At 46.0% G+C, this 21,248-nt stretch overlaps 1 protein-coding gene across 33 annotated transcripts in view; it reads right to left on the bottom strand.

The window, feature by feature from the left end:
- Dennd1a (DENN domain containing 1A) overlaps window positions 1–21,248 on the bottom strand; it is a 498,842-nt gene that overhangs the window by 35,160 nt on the left and 442,434 nt on the right. For all 33 annotated transcript variants that reach the window (XM_076568467.1, XM_076568463.1, XM_006992524.4 and 30 more), the window contains 2 exons: window positions 20,640–20,696; window positions 12,707–12,838 (listed from right to left, as the gene is read on the bottom strand). In XM_076568467.1, coding sequence (XP_076424582.1) covers window positions 12,707–12,838; window positions 20,640–20,696 — 189 coding nt within the window. The remainder of the gene's footprint in view (window positions 1–12,706; window positions 12,839–20,639; window positions 20,697–21,248) is intronic.

The following is a 21,248-nucleotide window of genomic DNA, read 5'->3' as shown; positions in this document are numbered from 1 at the left end:
ACCCTCCTTCCCTCAGTGGTCATTTCTAATGCTGATGCATGCTGATGGATGGAAGCCAGTCACCTGGCAATTCTTTGCAGCTCCTGCAACTGTTAAACTAGGTGATTTGGTTATGGCTGTACACTAATGTACTGGTACATTTATTTTGTAAATATGCATTATTTATACCAGTATCTCTATTTCCAGACTCCAGCACCTGATGCTACTTATTTATGGGATCCTTGGCATTAAAGACCCAACAAGCTACCCTGTGCAGTTCCTACGGGTTTGCAAAAATGGCCAGTGGTTGGCTTGAAGCAACCCATGTTCTTGATCCTGCAGCACGGGCTTACACTTTTAAAGGCATGCCTATAAAGCTATTTTAGCAGATGGTAAAGAGCTGACCATCCAAGGAGGGAGACTATAACAGTCCATAGCCTAGGATGGCAGGAGGAAGCCATGGGGAGTTGGAGGAAAAGGGACATGACTGGGAGAACAAACAGGGCTTTACGAACAGGAAAGCTACACCCATCTCATTGAAGGAGGCCTTGTAGCTTTCAGTTGGGCCTCTGCCCTGAGCTGCAGAGGAGGTACTCAGTAACTGCATAGCCTAGTGGATATTCCTCATCACAGGCTGTGCTGCAAGCCTCAGCCGAGGGTGTTGAGGAGAAATGCAGCCAGTGTCTAGATTTGTGTCACTCTACCTCAAACTCCAATAGCTCCCATGGAAGGCACTTAGCTGCCTGCTGTACTCTGGCCTGAGTCTCCTCATCTTCACTCATATAACCAGCATCCTTGCGTGAGCTCCCCAGGCTCTCACCTCAAACACAAGTGATATTGTTAGCGGTCTTTGTAACTTATGCCTGGACCCTGCTGTCCAGGTCCCAGTAGCCAATCCTCTGAATACAACCTGTTCCTGGCTCCAAGCCACTCATGAGGGTGCAATTTAAGCTCCCCCAAGGTTTGGGCACTGTCCAGCTCTTACCTGCTGGCCTCTGGTGCCCATGTTGGCCTCTATTTCCCTGAAATCTCATTCTCCTGTCTGGATTGCTCACCCCCACTCTGGCTCTGTTCAGTCCATGGTGAGTATTATGGGGAGTCTTTCCAGATCCAGTGGGAATGTTCCCTCCTCTAAGATGCCTGCTCTGTTCTCCATGCCCTGCATTTGTGCTCATCAGTACTTCCTCTCTGTAGTGTTTGTGGACTGCCTCTCTCAGCCACTGAGTGCCAGGGAGGCAGGAAACATTTCATTCTCTGTGACCCAGGGGCCTTGACCCTGTCATGACTCAAATGCATCAGATGAGTGAAGGAGTGAGTTCATGAGGTCCGGAAAGAGTCACCTGTTGGGTTGTCAGGAAGACCAAGGCCTCAGACTGTCTGTTTGCTCATATGACAGGAGTGATGTATGCAGGAGACTGGCATGCAATCTTGGATATAGGAAACTGCTGGTACCCCCATCTCTGCCAGGTGGGGGAGAGGACATGAGAACACCAGAGTCTCTGCTGAGCACATTGCCAGGCACCTGGTGAGCATTCAGAAATCCTCTGCATTATAGCAACTGGTGCTGAGACAAAGTAATGTCCCAAGTCAAGGCAGCAGGTGCGAGTCTGAGGCAGGAGAGGGAGAAATGCAGCAAAGTGAGCCAACCATGCCTGGGGAAGCAGGTGGAGTTGAAGAGGGCATGGGGAGAGGCGAGGAGAACCCAGACTCTGGCACTGGATGGGTAGGCCTAATTTTGTACCCTTGCCTTGCCGTTTACTGTATAACCTTGATCAGGTTGCTTGACCTCTCTAGGAAAAACACTTGCATCTACTGTGCAGGGCTGTTGAAAAGGTTATGTGCCATCAGGCTTGGAGGGGCGTGCTCCAGCTCAGCAGAGCCACACTATCATGAGAACTTCCTCGGTGCATTTGATCCCTTCTCACCTACATCTCTTGGTTGGTTCTGTGACTCCATTCTCAAGGCCATGGGCAGGTTAATAATTTCCCTGGTCTGGAGGCAGTGCCCAGATCAGGGATGAATGGGGGATATGTGATAGGATACTGAATTGACTCTCTCATAGTTTATGTTTTATTTCCTTTTCCCTACTGGTATAAACTTCCCACCTCTGGCCCTGAGAAGTCTAATCTGAGAAAATGCCTCCTTTGATCTCACTGAATTAGACTTCCCACTCCTGTCCTGGTTTTAATACCTCTCTGGCAGGGAGCTGGACTTGGAGCAGCTCCGACACAGACCCTTTAAGAATGATGTTTTAAGGTCCTGGTCAGTGTCTTGGCAAAGGCACTCTATTGTCACCCTGCTGAGTGGGGACAGGCTTGAGGACATGGGAACTGGGCACCAAAGGAAAACTACTCCTGTTCTTCGCTCCTGCTCTATTGAACAGATAGGACTCGCTCAAGGCACAAGGTAGGTAGGCCTGTAGTTCCTTTTTCTCACTCACTTCCAGGTCACCCCCCAAATTTTCATGGGGAGCTTGTCTGTGCCAGACTCTTTGAGGTGCCAGGGATAGCCATGAAACCAACACCATCCCTTACTGAGTTACTACCAGGAAGCCGCTGGCAAGGACAAAGCTGGCTCTGAGTGGCCAGGAAGCACCATGGACGGCTTGGTGGAGTGAGGGTGCTTGGGGAGGGCTGTGGGGCGCTGTCGGGTATAGCAGAGGAAGGCATTCCTGGTGGCAGAGATGGCAGGAGCTGATTCATATTGGGGTTCTGACCTGGAGCCGATGTTCATAAAGAGCTGATAAATAAATGAATACAAGGTCTCCAGGGCTAGAGAGAAGGAAGGATTCAGCCCAGTGTAGGGTGAGGTTGACAGAGTCTTACGGGGCAGGCAGGAACTGGCCAGAAGTGGAGTGTAGCTGGGCCTTGAAGTCTGGTACGCTATTCTGATTATACAGGGAATCCAGGGTGGGGTGGGGAGCACAAGCTTGAGGGCTTATGTTAGTACTTGCAATGTTTTATAATGTCCCCTGGGATGTAGAGGGGCAGTGGATTGACACCTTGGTGGAACTAGGGAAGGGCAGGCTTTAGAAATCCAAGGGCAGAGTAAGCCACTCTAAACCAGAAACAAGTTAGACATAGACATCAGGAGGACTGGAGAGAGCTAGTGGCTAAGGGTGCTCACTGCTCTTGCTGAGGACCCAGGCTTGGTTCCTAGCACCCACAAGGCAGCTCACAACCGCCTACAACTCAAGTTTCAGAGGATTCAACACCCTCCTCTGACTTCTGCGGGCTCCTGTATGTACATGGTGCACACACATACACATAAAACTAAAAGAAAGTGATACTAGGAGATGTTGGAGCAAACAGAGTGCTGGAAGTGGCATGTACATCAGCCCCAGGGCTCTCCATCAGGGGATATCAGAAGGTCAGCACCTTGGAAGGGCACCATCTATGGGAAGGGAGGACCAAACACAGTTCCCAGGCACAAAGCCCATTCAGAGTTTCAATCAGTCAGACTGTTCAAATTTTATTCCTTCATAGTTTTAGTTGGGTTTTTCTGGAGGTCGCACCTTGGGCTAATACAACAGTTTAAAAGGTAAGAGTTCTCCACTGTAAGCACTGGAGAAAACAAGTGGTGAGTACTTAGGACAGGGGCGGGGAGTCTAGGACTTCACATGAAGTTACTGCCCATCCTAGAATGGCCTAAACAGCAGCTAAGTATAGTTTGCCCAGCTTGGAGGCTTCCCCATGCATCTAAGACACCACTGGAAGAAGCTGCCCCATTGGTCTTAGGTTAAGGAATCTTGTCTAGAGTGAGAGGGTTATTGAACACTACACTCAGGTTGTAGTGACATGCTCAAGTTGACTCTGAGGAAGTGATGGGTCCCCCATGGATTAGGTAGGGAAACAAGGCTGAGACCAAACCCGTTGCAGTTTAAATAGCTACAGGACTGGGGGCTCTGTGAAGTAAGGGACCGAATTTACTGCCATGCCTGCTTTCACAGATATGGCACAGAGGAGCCATCAGTGGTACTTTCTGATCCATGGCCTAGGTTCTTGGCTTTTTCCCTCACTCCTGGCTGTGGATTGCTGCTGACCCTGCCACTGTCCATCCCAAGAAGCATGCCCACTCCTTTCACCTGGGACCTAACCTCCCTGGCACACACTGTGTTTCTTTTTTGAGACAAGAGTTTTTCTGTATAGTCCTGGCTGTCCTGGAACTCGCTCTGTAGACCAGGCTGGCCTCAAACTCAGGGATCCTCCTGCCTCTGCCTCCCGAGTGCTGGGTTTAAAGCCGTGCGTCATCAGCCCCCACCCCCCTCCAATTTGGTGTTCTATTTAATGTTTGCCTTTGACTCTCTGCATCATAGGCTCCCTCAGCTCTGGCTATGAACTCTTCTCTGGAACAGAACAAGAGGCAAGGACAATTTCCTACTGGGCGTCCTGCACATTATTAGATCTTGTCCTCTTCTCCACCTCCTAGCTCCCTGACAGGAGCTACCCCTAATTCATCTCTTAGGTGTGTGCATCCATGGGATTTATCCTCAGCATGTAGGGGACCCTCTGCCATGATAACTGCCTAAGAGATGGGCACAGAATTCAAGCTGGTTCAGTCAGTCAAGGTCATACCTTGTATGGAAGTTTTTCTTTTCATGCTGATCATATACCTAGAAGGGTGTGGACAGCACTGGTTTGCCAGCTTGCCACTGCATAGGAGAGCCTGTTGAGAATAGTACTTGAAAAAGGGGGGAAAGGCCTGGCTAACTTGATCTGATACCAGAATTGGACCATAATCACAGCAGATATGGGTAAACCATTTCTTTTTGGATTTTATATCTCTTGTGAGTCCATATATCCCAATTAATATAAATTCCCAACATATGTCCTTCCTTGGTCTTCAGAGCTGGACTGGCACCTAACCTGGCCAATACCAACCAACTTGTACATATATCCATACAGCTCTCTCTCTCACACACCAGGAAAGTACCCAGCATGCTTTTGTGATTAATGGTGGATTTGGCTTATGGTGTCTCTACCAGGTGCAGGATACCAGTATACTTGTCTTGGCACCAACTGAAGCACAGAAATGTGCTTAAGGAGGCCCTTAAGGAGGGTCTGAGGTCTGGAAGGTAACCAGAAACAAAACTTTATTGTGGTCCAACATCCTGAGATCCTGGGCCACTGGCCCAGCTTCTACACCGGATTAACAGTATGTACCCAGGAAGACACGTTCTCAGCAAAGCTGGGGAAGATCCAAGCTTCAGGCCATCATATGGCCTGAAATGAACTCTGACTTCTTGTTTGAGACGCACAGAGTTGGACAAGTCCTCATTATCTCCATGCCTGTCCTGTTCTCAGTAAGAGGAATAAACCCTGAGACTCCCACCCCAACAAGATGGCCTGGTGGATCACATGGCAGTTGAAGCTGGAACAGAGGCCTCAGCTCAGCATGGCACCTGGAAGGTAGTGAGAAACTCAGTGCTACTGTTCTCCCTCAGCTGTTCTTGGACCAGCCAGGTGCCCAGTGTGTAAGACAGGTGCAACCTGATGCCCTAGCACACAGGTCCCAGAAGGAGGGTGGTGTTGGGGGAGATGGACTGTCACCTTGACCTTCTGTATCCATCCTTCACCTGTACACATTCCAGAGTACTCTAGGAGCTCTGCCCACACTGCTGAGTTCTCTACTACCTCTAGCTCTGGAAATGAGAGGAGTGCTCTCAAGGAGGCAACATTGCATGCTGCAACAGAAATCTACTGACTTTCCACCCCAGCCTCCGAGTTTCCATAATCTGACCTCTCTTTATTATTATGATTGATTGACTGACTCATTAGAGCATGTATGTGTAGTGCATGTGCATGCATGTGTGTAGGTGTGCACACCTGCCTGTGCATATGTGGAGGCCAGAGGTCAATGTCTGGCATCTTCCTCAATTACTGTCCATCTTGTTTTTTTGAGACAAGGTCTCTCAGTGAATGTGGAATTGGAGTTTTGGCTAGACTGGCTGGCCAGGAAGTCCATAGGGTCTACATGAATGGGCCCCACCCAGCCTTGGGCTTACACACACACACACATGCCTCACTAGCTTTTTTACAAGGGTATTGGTGATCAAATTTGGGTCATTGCATTTGCATGGCCAGCACTTAAGCGACTGACCTACCCCCAACCTCCAAATATGTAGTTTTTGAGACAGTCTTCCTATGTGGCCTAGACTGGCTTCCAATGTGTGGCAAGCTTTCTACCCCGGTGTCCCAAGTGCTGGGACTGCAGGCCTGGTATCTGCAGTTTGTATTCCATGTAACTCAGAGATGAGGGCCTCTCCCTCTGACAGCTCTCCCCTTCCCCTCTCACATAGGTTCATGTGGCCTTGGGGTGCAGAGGAAGGGTATCTCAGTCCTCTGACTTGTCCTCTACATCCTCCACAGGGCATTTACAATTGGCCTTAGGCCTCATAAAGACACAAACAGTACAATGCAACAGGATCCAAGTTCTTACCATTCAAAGCTGCCTCAACTTGGAAACAAATCCCTGTTTATGGAAAGGGAATTTGCAAATAGTTTTTGAGCACTATTGGAATATTCATTGTTTCTTCAAATGATCAGAATTGTAAGTATAGCAACTTAAAATGAAACCAAATAACTTGCTGTACACATAGGGAGAAGCCAAACAATAATAGTCAATTAATTACAACCCAATTTAAACATCTACAGCAATAATAAAAGCTTTGCATGTTTACAGACTGCTAGCTCCATGCCAGGCCCTACTTTTGAGTGGGCCTACATGTGGACTTTTGAGAGGCTCATGTTCTCATGGGGAATGATCACAAGGCTATGTGAGAGAATGATGTGTGCAGAGTCCTGGGGTAGAGTACAGCAATAACCACCTCTTCCTACAGGAGCCAGGAGGCTTACAAAGGGACCTGCTCTGGGTTTGAACACACAGAGGTGAAGGACCTCCTGGGTCAGGTCAAGGGGGAAGATGGAATCGTCAAGGGGAGACTAGGAGCAGGGTAGTGAAATGGCTGTCTGCAAGGCCATGTGGATGTTGCAACAGGGGTGTTGATCAGGAGACACAGTGTACTTGATTTGGCTTATTATCAAGGCTGTGAGAGAGGTGATGGAGAGGAGGGGACTGAGCAATGTTCAGGGCTGGTGTGTCAATCAGGTTCTGAGGTGGGAGATGAGGATTTGGAAGGAGTCTGGCAGGGAGTCTATGTTCGAATTGGGTATCTGTGTTTGAGGTATCAGAACATGGGACACTTCTGGATGTGTGTGTGAGGAATGGCTCAACTGCAGGGAATGATGTGTGACTTCTAATGGGCAGAAGGAACTTCTCAGGACATTCGGAGCCAAGGATGTTGGGGGCATTTGCTGGCTGGGTAGTGTTTTCAGCTCAGCGTGAGACAGGCTCATGCTTCTGGCCATATTCCTAGAGCTGGTCTTGGGAGTCCAAATCTCTGTCACAGTTCACCAGATAGCTACCATGGTACTTGATGGAATTCTGGCTTAAACAGTTTTTAAAAAATGGTTATTAAGGGCTCGGCATAGTGGTCCATGATTTTGATTCCAGGCAGAGGCAGAAGGATCTCAGTGAGTTCAAGGCCAGCCTGGTCTATCTAGCAAGCAAGCTCCAGGATAGCCAGGGCTACATAGAGAGACCTTGTCTCAAAAAACAAAACAAAACAAAATTTAAATTATTTTATATGTATGGGTATTTTGCTTGCATGTATGTCTACGCACCATGTATATGCCCATGAAGGCCAGAAATGGGAGTTGGATCCTCTGGAACTGGAGGTACAGACTGTTGTGAGCCTCCATGTGGGTGCTGGGAATTGAACTCAGGTCCTTTAGAAAAGCAGCCAGTGATTTTAATCATTGAGCCATCACTCTAGCTCCTAAATAGCTTTTTAAACTTTACACTGCAATAATTCAGAATCCTTTGTTCAAATGGAAGGGGAAGAGAGGTACATTTCAAGATGTAGTTTTTGGAATCTATACATTGGAAAACAAGCAATTACTCAGTTCACAGATCAATGAATTGTGGAAACATGAAGCAAGTCTGGAAGATCTGAGAACTGGTCCTCCCATTCCACTTCTTTCTCAATGAGCCTTGGCAGCCTGCACTCAGAGCTAGTAGCAAACATCCCTGGGCTCTAGCATCTGTCTAGTTCTCTAGCAGGGAGGGAGGGAGGGCTGCACATAGCTAAGAGCAGAGGTGCTGCTGGTTCAAGAGCAGACATGAGCACAGCCAGACTGGCTTCCTTGCCAGCTGATGGTCACGACTCAGCACAGATCTCCAAAGTACCCAGTGGCTGGGCCTTTTGACTAGATGCATGCAAAAGTTTCTATAGGAGGTGTGTGTGTGTGGAGGGGTGCCACCTCTGCTGACTCCTGTCGTAGCATGGTGGTGTCCCTGTGGGTGTTCCCACTCTGCTGGGGAGGACCCTGCTTCCTCTCCCCTTCTAAAGCCAGGGACAGGAAGGATTCCCATTCGCCATCCCAGAAAGCCTGTCTTCTCTGTCTTCTCACCCCTGCCTTAGGAGAAGAATTTCTCTGGGGGTCTGGGAAGGGAATGGACATGCCCCACCCTCCCTTCCAGGCCGATAGCTCCTTCTTGCTAGTGCTTTTGAACAGCTCTGCCACTGTCTACTTATCCGGTGAGAAGTAACTTAGTCCTTTAAACTCTGAAGCAATGTTTTAGCAACCATTTAGCCTCAGGACTTACATACCATTTTCCTTTGACTCTTTCTTTTTATTTTTTTATCTTTGTTTTCAAGACAGGATTTCTCCATGTAGCTCTGGCTGTCCTGGAACTCGCTCTGTAGACCAGGCTGGCCTCAAACTCACAGAGATCCGCCTGCTTCCTGAGTGCTGGGATTAAAGGTGTGCTACCACCACCCAGTTCTTTATTTCTTTTGAGTCAGCATCCCATGTAGCTCAGGCTGGACTTGAACTCCTGCTCTTCTCACCTCTGTCCCCTCTCAAGTGCTGGGATTACAGGGGTGCAACATCTTGCCTAGCTTTAGTCTCTATTTAAAAGATTTGCATTTTAGGGGCTGGCAAGATGGTTCAGTGTATAAATGTGTTGCTGCCTAGCCTGATGACTTGTTTGATCTCCGGGACTCACATGGTGGAAGGAGAGAACTGATTTCTGCAAGTGGTCTGCTGACCTACCCACCTACACACACGTTCTCTCTTTTTCTATTCATTATAGGCCCATCTCTATCATTATGTCCTATAAGGGTGGAGGCTGGTTGCTTTCATGTACATAGAGACATAGTCCCAGCCTTGAAGAGGACAGTGGATAAGAAACTATCTCTTCTCCTTGACAGTAGCCATTCTTGCCACTGAGCTCCTCTCTTGCCAGCTGCTGCACCCCTGCTGAGGGTTTGCACAGGGCATCCTGCTGTCACCCTGCAGGATGTGTCCACGGGGCTGTCCTGCCCAGGCACCAGTGCTGGTGTTGTAAGACCATTTTAACAGTTCTGGTTTTCACAGGCCAGCTAAGTGAACTTTTTGCTTGTTCTATTTTTGTTTCACCTTATTTATTTTTGAGATCGAGTGTCATATGTATCCCAGACTGGCTTCAAACTTGTGCTGTTCCCGCCTCAGCTTCCCAAGGCCCAAGATTATAGACATGTATTATCAATCCTAGCTCAGCTAAGAGGACTTGAAAAAAATCCACAGGACTGTGAGCCCAGGGTGAGGATATTTAGGAGGTTAGCAGGTACGATTTGGCTGGGTTTGAGTCTGGAGTGCCCACACTGGGGATGTGGCCTGGGCAGGTTCTTTCAGGTATTTGATCAGATATTTCAGCTCTTGATCCACAAAACAAGGCCAATGGTCCCTTCCTTCATGTAAGATATTGTGAGGTCTGTTCCTCTGCCCCTAAGAAGTGCATTGACATTCTCTAACATTACAGACATTTAGAAAAACAAGCTTGTCTAGGATGTTCAATCTGTGATTTTACAGATACCATCAATGAGGCTACAGTCTGGATGCACACCAGGTTCAAACTGTTTAGACAACAACACCAAGTAAAGAAAATACAAAAGAACATAGCAAACATTTGAAAACTGGAAGAAAGCACCTTAAACTCAGGCTGGCCAGAGGAACTGTGCTCTTGTGACCAATGGTCCATCAAAGAAGGCACTAAGGAAGGAACGAAGGACAACCTACCAAGGGCCAAAGCTGGAAAGAGTTAAAAAAGGGGCAGGTCTGTGGTTTCTCTGCCTCCCACCCCCACCCCAGCTAATCTGTCACCTAATGAAGAAGGGGCCGGCACAAGTGAGCTAGCTGGCAGTTCACTTACAGCAAACTGATTAAGAATGTTCAACCAACAGCAGACTGTAGACCTTTCCAGAGAAAATAAATAGAGTGTAGACTGTATGCAAATGTGTTTGTCACTTTGACAGCACGTCTCAATTAAGGCATCTCGCGGCTGTGGGTAGGCTCTGTGGCTGCAGCTGGAAGGGAGAGCCTGCTGCATGGCTGATACTAGGGGCTTGACCTTAATCCGCATGCATGCATTAAAAAAAAAATCCTGCCTTCCTGTATACTTGCATAATGCTGGCAGCCACGTGAGGGAAGTGACAAACGGGGAAAGCCACTTTCATCCTCTCCAGTTTGCAGACCTGTGAAGGCACAGACAGCTCTTATTTCAACAGTTTGGGGTGGCTTTTTTAATTGTTTATCCCCCTCCCGTGTGAGCACACACACTCTTATTCTGCATTTAGCTGAGAATGATATTAAAGCCTCTCTCTATTTCTTGCTGAAATGGGAAGAAGGCCTCTCTATTTCAAATAGGGCCTCTTTTTTTTGTGTGTTTTGAAAATGGAATGTTTAACACCATGAAATCCCTCTCCCCGCCCCCTCTTTCTCTGTAATGGGCTTCCAACTCCAGCGAGGGCTCCTTTCATGGGCAGGTTCGCATGTGCAGGAATGAGGACAAAGGAAAGCAGGAAGCTGACTCTGGAATGCCAGGCTGTGACAACCAGGGCTGTGCTTTCAGCAAACATGGCTAGGAACTGGGGTGAGGATTGCTCCAACAGGGCCTGAGCCCCAGAGGAGGCAGGTCTTCAGGGTACAGACAGCAGAGAATACAAGGAGTTAGTACTTCTGCTTTACAGTACATGCCAGTTTCCAGAATAGCCCTTCTAAGTGTAAAATTAGAAAAGCGGCAGATTTCCCCAATTAATGAGGTATGGACATACTATCCGAAAAGATGATTAGAATAGAATGATTTTCATGTTCCAGCCAGCCAGTGCTTTATAATGACCCACAGCAACAGTCTTGCTACTTCTCTTTTTCCTTTTACAAATAGAAGTCTATTTGTTTACTTTTTGTATGTGTCTGCTTACACATGTGGGGTATGTGCATGCAATGGCCCACATGTGGAGGTCAGAAGACAAACTGGGAGAAGAGTTGGTTTTCTCCTACCATGCAGTGGCTGGGGACTGACTCAAACTGTCAGGTTTGGCTGCAGGTGTCTTTACCTGCTGAGCCATCTTGAGGGTCTGGTTCTCTTTATTTTTAAATAGCTCTGGGCTGGGCGGTGGTGGCGCACGCCTTTAATCCAAGCACTCGGGAGGCAGAGGCAGGCGGATCTCTGTGAGTTAGAGACCAGCCTGGACTACCAAGTGAGTCCCAGGAAAGGTGGAAAGCTACACAGAGAAACCCTGTCTGAACCCCCCCCCCCCCAAAAAAAAAAAAAAAAAAAGCTCAATGCCTGATACATAGTAAGCACTTGATAAACGTCCCTCAAAACAAGAAAAGTTTTAAACGTAGGACTCTGGGCTCTTTCTGAGGTGGAATAGCAATTCTAGTTCCAGTAAATAAAACTCACACAGATTAGCTTTATCATACCTCATCTAGGCAATGGCTAAAGGATCAGGTGATTTAAGCTCAGTAGTACAAAAGCACTGGCTGAGCAAGTACTCAGTCCTTAGTTAGAGCCCCGGCACCAGAAAATCAACCAACCAACCAAACAACAACAATAAATCTTGCGAACTCTTGTTACAACCATACCTTGCTGACTGAGGCACGTTCCAGATACCAAATCAAACCAAAAGCATCAAACTAAACCACACACAGTACACATAACATGTTTATATTTGATCATTAGAGTGGTTGTTTGAAGAGAGGTAGGGAAGGGTACGTTATATTTTTAGTTGAAAATACAACCACAGGTAGGAAATGGATGAAAATTTCAATTTCTGTAAAGAGTGTATCACTTAAAAGGAAAGAAATAAAATCAAATGAATAGACAATTTTTTAAGCGCTCAGATCCTTGCAAGCTGTTGGGTACAGAGTTGGATCTCTAGACCCATAGCAAGGGTGTTTACTCTGGGAAGCTCAACTCCCAATATTGATTTTCAGGAAGTACATTAATAAAGAACCCCTAATTGATTTTTTTTTAAGCCTTTGCTTGTTGCCTTTTACTTAAAGGTGCAAAGAAGGGCCTGGGATGCCAAAGTGTTCTAATGAGATGCTTAGCTAACAGGCACCTTAAATGCAGTGTCTTGGAGTGGGGGAGGCAGCGGGCACAGTTAATGACTCCATTTAACAGTGGAGCTAGTGATGATCAATGCCATGCTGCCCCCACGTAGAGTTTTGAAAATTCACCTTCAAAACATGTTTGTGTCAAACACTTGGTGATGTGAAGAGCATGGAGTTGTTTTGCTGAAGGAGAGCTGGGGTGCGAACCCATGGCTGCTCATACTTCAGCTTCTGAAAAACCCAAACCAAAACCTCAAAACAGTCCTGTAGAAGTGCACAGCACATACCTGCCCAAAGTGGACTGTGATTGGTCTCCGGTCTTCTCGAAGTCTGGGGTCCTTGACCTCTGCCAGTGGGGATGGCACGGTCTTTGGCAGTGGCTCTTCTGCAGAGGAGGCACAGCCATTCTCAGCGATGTCCTGCAGGGAGAAGGAAGGTCTGGGGTTGGCACTGGGGTCCCAGCCCTTTGTCCTGTCACCTCATCCCCACAAGCCAGGAGGCCTGCTAAGAACTCTCTCCAGGCTTTCTAAGGCTGATTCCAGGGAGAGGTGGAGGAAATAGAAGCTAACTTGGCCTTCTGACATTGATGCACCAAAAAAAAAAAAAAAAAAAAAAAAAAACCAAAACCATCTACACAAAACTATAAACATAATAATTCAGTGGTGAAAAAAACCTATTTCATTCTACATTCTTCTATGACTATTTTCATTTTCACATGTTCACTTTGTCTATATGTAGACATTTAAAAATTACTTGTAATCACAGCCCATGCATAATTTTATATCCAGTTTTTTCTCCAATATAAGTATCACCATGGTGCTACCTAGTCATTATAATAATTTCAATAGACACATAATATTTTCATTGAGCAGACATCTAATAACTCATCCCACAACTATTAGGTGTTTGTTTTTTATTTTTCCTTTCTAAATGCTAGCAATAAATTTTTCTTTCCTTTTGTATTATTGCTTCTGTGGAAATCCCCAGGAATGAAGGCATGAAGTCAAACATATAAACACTTTTTAAGGCTTTTTATTCATTCTACCAAATTGCTTTCCAATTTACACCAACTCCCCATTATGGGTGTGCTATCGGTTCCACAGTACTTGTTAGCCATATCATTTAAAAATGTATTGCTAATTTAATAGGTGAAAAATTAGACCTCATTGTTGTTTCAATTTGCATTACTTTGATTATTTGTGACTGTCTGCTACTAATGGTGCTACCGATCACATTCATGACTTCTCCCTTCTCCTCGTGTTTCTGGAAGGACCTATGGGTCTCTCTGACCTGCAGAGTAGCTACAGGATGAAGGAAAGCTTTAAAAACCTAAACATTTACATTTTATTTGTGTATCTGGGAAATGAAGTCAAATGGTTAGGTAAGAAAACTCCCCATGTGCAAAGGGTCAGCCATGACTTCTTTGACTGTGGCAGTCAGGGAGCACTGGTGTGAGCTAGTCAAAACATGGATGTGTCTCTTTCTGCAATAAGCATTATGTGTTTTATTGAGGACAAGAAAGTTAGTTAGGACAAGTCAGAGAATAAAGGTACAAATAAATAATTTAAATAAATTTTTTTCACCATATAAAAATAACTCACAGCCTGAATTAAACAACATCCAATTCTTTCAATTGTAGAAAAAATTGTACATTTTGGTCAGCAGATTATTCCTCAAATTCTGCATGTAAGAGATCATTGGCCAGTCTTTCTCAACTGAACCGAGAGAATCATGAGACAGAAGGAAAGTGGTTACTTAGGATAATTATGTTTTTAAGGAAGAAACAAAGGAAAACTTCTGAACCTCAGTTTCCCTATCTGTAAATGGGTATATGGGAGCCAGGGATGAAAGGAGATAGGTAATATAACATAAATGCCTAGAACTTTATTAGCTACCCAATAAACTATTGGAATGAAACAGATAGCTTCTATACATGTGTGTATACAGGTGTGTGAGTGCATGTATAGTGTTATACATCAACTACCAACCTCCTGGCTTCCTTTCCTAAGGAATTAGCTGCTATTCAGTCAGTCCAGAAGAGTCTCTGCTTGGCCAGAAATACAGGAAGGTGATGACCTTTTGGCCTTACAAACAGGGCTTGGGTCATGTGGCCCGCATTGGATTGGCCAGTCCCAGCTAAGCTAAGGCTCAGTGATGAAAGGGACTACCGACAGAAGTCCAATTAGAAATGGGTTGTTTGGAAAGGGGCTGCCCTAAGGTGCCTGGGTCAAATGGAACAAAGTAAGGATGGGGGGGGGTGTCTTTCCATGTCAGAGAGCAACAAAAGGGCAAAAGGGGCATTTCGGTTATGTGTGGGTGCATCCAGAGGATTAACACAGGGCGAGTGAGGCCAAGCTGTAACAAATTCATTTTTGGTCCAGGAAAATACTCCCATACCATGTGTGCGTCTCTCTCTCTGTCTCTCTCTGTCTCTTTCTGTCTCTCTCTCTGTGTGTGTGTGTGTGTGTGTGTGTGTGTGTGTGTGTGTGTGTGTATGCACTGAAAAAAAATGGAGCTACAAGGTAACACGGTAGGAAAATATATTAACCAGGAAACTATAAAATACTTATTTTTAAAAGAAAACATGACAGTTTTGGGGAAAGTGTCTTAGTTGAAGCTTTAAGTAAAGACTGATGTCTTCTAGCTGTATCTGCTCCATCAACCAGCTTCCCCAATCTCTCAGATTCAACCTCTGCAATGGTTTCTGCTTTGACAACAGGGAGATTCCCAGTTGTTCAGCACAGGGCTCTGGAGAATGGTTAAATGAGATGAGCTATGAGGAGGCTTTGGGACATCACAATGCAAAGGACAAAATGCTTCCCTGTGTGGGGCTACCTTTCCAGACTATTGGCTTCCATTCTCACACTTCATTCTCACGATGATTATGAAATAAACAGGATGGGATTCATACAGGGGAACCTATTCAAGATCACAGAGCTACAAAGAGGAGGAACTTAAAATACGGACTTCTGACATTTAAATCTTATCTATTTATAACAATAGCTCAAGTGAAGGTATCTTGGACCTGAGGAGGCATATGTGATGCTGGGCCATCAAAAATGACTTCCTCTTCCTCCTTGGCAGTCCTTCTGGCTAAAATGATCACAGGCTGCCATGTCCTATGCCATCTACTGTGCCACTCTCCAGACTGTGAGTTCCTTGGGATCTGAGTTTTCTTGAGTCTAGCACAGCTCTCCCATAAGTCTCTGTTAAGTTGAGCTAGCATTTGGAAGGTAAATGTGCCTTCATGTCTCAAAGTCACGTTTTGCTTAGTTAGAACATCCAGAGATGCCCGAGTTCCTGTACTTTCTCATGGCTCCCCATTGAGCTTTTAGCGTCTTCACTATTTCTTCCATGTGGGGAAGGACAGGGAACAGAGGGGAGGGAGGAGCAGGGGTCGAGAGAGCAATGAGAACAGTGCACATTCTCTTTTCCATCTAACAGCGGACATATTGCATGAGGAGGAGTCAACAGAGCAACTCTGCACTGCTTGATTGAAGAAACTGTGGCCCAAGAACTAACTGACATCAGCTAAGGGACTGGGATATGGGTACCCTGACACCTTCCTGAGAGGAAGACAAGTTGGAAGTTTACAAAAAAATACTTTGAGATATGAGTGCCCTGTGGACCACTAATTCCATTTCTAGAAATGTTTTCAAATGAAGAAACCTAGAAGAAACTCAGGTATCCAATAACAGCATTGATTAAGGTAAGTGTGTGTGTGTGTACAATGTGTATGCATGTGTGTAGTATGTGTGTATATGTGCATATGTGTGTGTATGTGTAGTATGTGTGTATATATGCCCATCCAATAAAATGTATGAACTACTTAAAATGGAGGAATCATTTTTAGAAGGCAGGGACATGTTCAGTGCACATCACAAGAAAATGCAGTTGGAAGGGACGTTGTTTCTCTCCTGACCTGCTGAATTCCCAAAAAATATGCATTTTGTTGGTTGGCAAATGGAAAACAAAAAGTTGACCTTTGGGGTTGGGGATTTAGCTCAGTGGTAGAGCCCTTGCCTAGCAAGCGCAAGGCCCTGGGTTTGGTCCTCAGCTCTGGAAAAAAACAAAACAAAACAAACAAACAAAAAAAACTGACCTTCTAAATGTCATTTTTAAAAAGGGAAACAAGGGGATACAAGAGGGGTGGGCCAACTCCTTCCTGCAGGGTCCCACAGGAGGACGAGAGAGCTACAACCCAAGGGGCTACCACAGGGAAGCAAATGCTGTCCAGGAGCCTCAAGGCTAAGAGCAGGGGGTGTTCCACCAAGCCCCATCGCCAGGCAGAGCCAAGGAGGCAGAGGAGAACTCTATTTCTGTCTCCTTCCCAGAGCTCCAGGAAAAAAGAATCCTGACAGCTACCCTCTACCTCGCTGTGGAGAAGACAGGCATAGCACATGATGGATGAGCATACCGCTATGGATGAGCATCCGTGAATAGGCAGGGGCATGAAGCCAGGGCCTGGTGAGCAGGGGAACAAAGTGCTATTAAGGCCTCCGAAGGAGCTGGGTCAGGCTTCCTGAGGCAGAGGAGCAAGGCCAGGCCAGGCATTCACACCTGGAGTTGGAAGTAGGGCCCAGCACTCGCAGAATGGCTAGAGCACCCCTCTCTTTGCTGGGCAGGCTGAGGCTGGCAAGGACAGGGTGGCCTCAACCAAGAGAATATAGCTGTGTCAGAGCCATGCTCTGGAAAGATTCCTCTTGTGGCTGTGTGAGCAATTTAAAGGGAGGTGGTCCCATGGCAGCCATTTCTCAGTGTGTGTACACATCGCTGTTTGGGCAGACTGTCTGTTCTAGGAATGAACAAAGAAATGGAGAGGACACACTCTCATTTATGGAGCTGCTACTAAGTTCTCCTGTTACCACATCACCTCTTCTAAGATAGTTAATGGGTGAGGAAAACAGAGAGGGCTGGTAATTCCCACCCTAGACAACCATACTGAATCTTCTGGTTGGCCTCAGAAGCCCAAATGCCATATCCCCATGAGAGGGCATGGGGGTGGGGTGGGGTGTGTATGGCCAAGGCCAGAGCCTTCTCCTTTCCTCTTTGAGATTTGTGTTGTACTTGTCTTTTCCAGCCTACTTCCCACAACAGCAAATGTAAATTAAAATATGAATACTTGTATCAAACTAGTAGCCAAAATTGGAGTTGCAGTGATTGAGGTTGCAGCATATTTTAAAGTGTCTAAAGACAGGGAGCTGACAGTTGTGTGATAAGGTGTGAAAATGTCTGTTCTGTAAGAGTCTACCTGTTCTCCCCACCCCCACAGGCTTGCTCATGCCCTTCACTGCACTTGCAAGTGTTTGGCTAGAAACTCAAACCAACTGTGGGTGTGCTCTTTTAAGTCACAGAGATACTAAGCAAGCTCAATTTGTCACTTAAAGAACAGAGAAACTTTCCAAATGTGTATGAAATGGGCCCATTTGGCTAAAGTATTCTGATACTAAAGAAAAAAAAAAATTCAGGGATTCCTTAAGGGCACATAATGACATCCTTCTGTGTGTGTCTTAGCGCGCTCCCTACAGGTAAAGAGGTGTGCAGCCGCTGGATTTAAGGTGGCACTCTCTGGACAGTCTGGACCAGGGAAGCAGAATGCAACTTGTTGATGTCCTTCCACAGTAAGGTCTGGTGAGGACATACGCCCAGGGAAGTGCCACTGTCCCCTTAGGAAGCCATGCCATTTCTCCTTCCTATCTCTGAGCAGGCTGGACTTCAAAGGAGGCCAGGTACTGCAGAACTTGGCCACTTTGTTCCATTTATCCAGAGAAATATGTTCTCCATCTTTCTTTTTTGTGCCTGAGCTGAAGCAGAGCAGATGTGGAATAAAGCCACACTATAGGATCTACGAACAATCACTTGCCAGTGGTCACAGATATCCTGAAAGCTATTTCAGAGGCTTTGAAAAATCTATAGCACAAATGAACAAGGGATGGGAAAGGGGCCCTGCTCAGTTGCATTAGAGATGGACCCTCCACACACCGTGGTGACCTCTCCTCAGGTCGGCCTCACATTCTCTATTTGCAATTCAAACCCAAGGCAAGAGCAGAGAGGGCAAGCTTGGGTTCTTGATTATATGTGTGAGGTCACCATTGCTATGCAGAGTTAGAGGGCCAGGTGGCAACCCAGCACATTGGAAAATTGGGTCTTTGCTGGCAACTGGTTCAATTTCATAGCAGAAACCAAACTTGTGATATCTGTGTCAGGTGCATCAAGGGAGTCATAGAGACAGGTTCCATGTAGCATGGAGGGGTGGGTGGAAGGGGGAGAAAAAAGCCAAGGAAATATTTTCCACTACAGTGAGATAGGTCAGGGGAAGCCAAATCCTAAATTAGCTCAAGAAAAAGAGCTAGAGATCACCAGAGACCAGGGGCCTATATATACTGAACAATGCTGGGGTTTCAATTACAAAACAGCTCTTCCAAGAACAACTGCAAAATATCAAGTCTGTGGAAACCTGTAAGAGCGAAGGGGGAAAAGTGAAAATTGAAAAGGGTGCACTAATAGATCTGTCAACAGCCCAATGGTGACAAGCCACATTTCTATAAAATGCCTTTACCATTTGTGTCACCTGAGATGCACTGACACTGTCTATAGAACATTATCTCCTGAAGCTATTCTTGAAAAGACTGGTGTGGGCTGGGGAGAGACAAGGAGAGGGAAAAAACCGGCTTTAGATTCTACAAAGGAAGGGAAAGGTGGAGTGTGTGGAAGGAACATGATCTAGATTGTGTAAATGAGCCTTTGGGCAAACACATGAAAAAAGCTGGGCTTTGCTGGCTGCTGCAGAAAGACGTGAGTAGTGGGAAAAGGCTCGAAGGGGAGTCCCTGGTTCCATGGTCAGCAGAAGCAATGAGACCCATGAAGCCATGTCTGGCACCTGAGGAGGGACCGTCTTTGCTTATTTCAGGCAGTATACTAACCAACCACAGCCTACAATCTAGACACTGGGGAGGGAAAAGCTCCCTCCTGGACACATCCAATGCAGGCCCACAAGACTGGGACAGGAGATGAAAAGGTATGATTAGTGACTCAAATAACATCTAGCTAAAGAATCCCACCTGCCAGTGTCTGCCAGGGTGAACAGACTGCCCATGGGGGCTGCGCGGATTTGTGTTATAGGGTTTGTATCACAGGATGAGAACGTCAGCTGTTAAGAATTCACTGTCAGCCGAAGCTAGGAATTTTAAATGCTTACTCAGAGCAAATTATTTTCCAATTAAAAAAAAAGAATCAATTCTTTCAACCCATTTCAAATTAATAAGGATTTTTCTGACTTTATAAAGTTGAAACCACTTTCAATTAAAAACAAAACAAAACAACAAATTGCCAAGACAGTGGCACATTTAGGGATGTGGGGAAAATGACCCCAGACATCTTTTGTAAAGAAAACACTTGTTTGGGAAAGCAGTGAGCAGCAGGGAATGGAAGTGTTCTGACAGTGGAGGTCAACAGATCTGAAATCTAATCCTGTTTCTGCTAGGCTCACACATTGTGGCCTTGGCAATTACTTCACTCACAGCTTTGTTCTATGGATTTGGGGTGACAGCTCCTAGTCTGGCCCACCTTTAACAAAGAGTGGCAATCACAGTATTGGAGGCCATGTTGTGACTGTGTTAAAAACGCCCCCTGCTCTGATCACCTTGCTGTACTCCCCATGGACTCAGGTTGGGGAAATCCCAGCCACAGTGACTTCATATAATTTTTCTGATGAACCACAGAGCCTCTGTTTGCCTGCATGGGCCTTAAACAGAGGCTAGGCTGCTCTCACTCAGTGCCGTGTGGTGGGAGACCCACGACATTCTCTTCCTATTCACTCTTTGTGTTTGCGTAGGAACCATGTGTGTGCCAGAACCAGAGGGGTCCTTTCTCTGGACATGCATTTTGCTTTAAGTTATGACCAGTCCTAGGGCAGAAGGGGGTGGTGGGGAGGACACCTGCAAACCCCAGGCCTGGTAGAGCAGGGCAGAGGACAGTAGTAACTCTGAACTGGGCTGCCTTTGTGGGTTTAAGCCCACAAAGAGTCTTAATGTTATTTGAAGACAGTTTTTTGTCTGTGAATATTTATAACAGTGTGAAACTCCCGGACAGCTGGTAATGCATTTTGAAGTGTGCTAACAACACTGTATCAAACAGCCCTCTATTGATCACATCCTACTTTTTTGTGGCCACGCATTTCATACATGGTGCTTATACATTTTGAATAAGAACTTCAAGTACCTTTTGCTTCAAGCGGTTTTTCACCTCTTTTATTCCCATTTTTGCATGATCTTTTGCCTGCATGAAAAATTAATTTAAGTTAAGATTCCCTTTCTGTTTCCAGCAGAGTCTATGCTTGATTTCAGTCCACCATGAATCACCTTCTCTGATTACTAGAAAAAGGAAGGAAAAATGGGATCATCAAGTTGAAAATACAATGGCTGTGAAAACAAATACAAAGGTAAAAGGTTAAAAAAAAAAAAAAACCTTAAAGGGGCTGCAGAGATTCCATTTTTGCATTTTGATGGCAGAGACTTTTTTCTTCTTTTCCTTCCCAGGCTTTTCTTCTGCTCTCTATAATTATTTACCTTGGCAGCGTGGTGACAGCTACCAGTAAAAGAACAGCAGCTCTACCAGCCACAGGACTCAGAACACCCATGACACCTCACCAGGGCAGGGCCTCAGGATCAATCTCCTCTCCAGGTTGAAGGGTTGAAACTCGACAGCAACTGCCAGCTTTTTATAGTGCCATTTCCTAAATTTCATTTTGGTGGACACTCTGGCTTCTACTTTCTGCCAGTTCTAATGTGTGTGTCTTTGCTGGTAGCCACCTGTCCTTTATAGTAGCCA

This window comes from Peromyscus maniculatus, chromosome 4, assembly GCF_049852395.1.
Source record: "Peromyscus maniculatus bairdii isolate BWxNUB_F1_BW_parent chromosome 4, HU_Pman_BW_mat_3.1, whole genome shotgun sequence".
Classification (NCBI taxonomy): domain Eukaryota; kingdom Metazoa; phylum Chordata; class Mammalia; order Rodentia; family Cricetidae; genus Peromyscus; species Peromyscus maniculatus.
The sequence above is the reverse complement of the archived record's forward strand: the minus strand, read 5'-3'. Positions and strand labels throughout refer to the sequence as shown.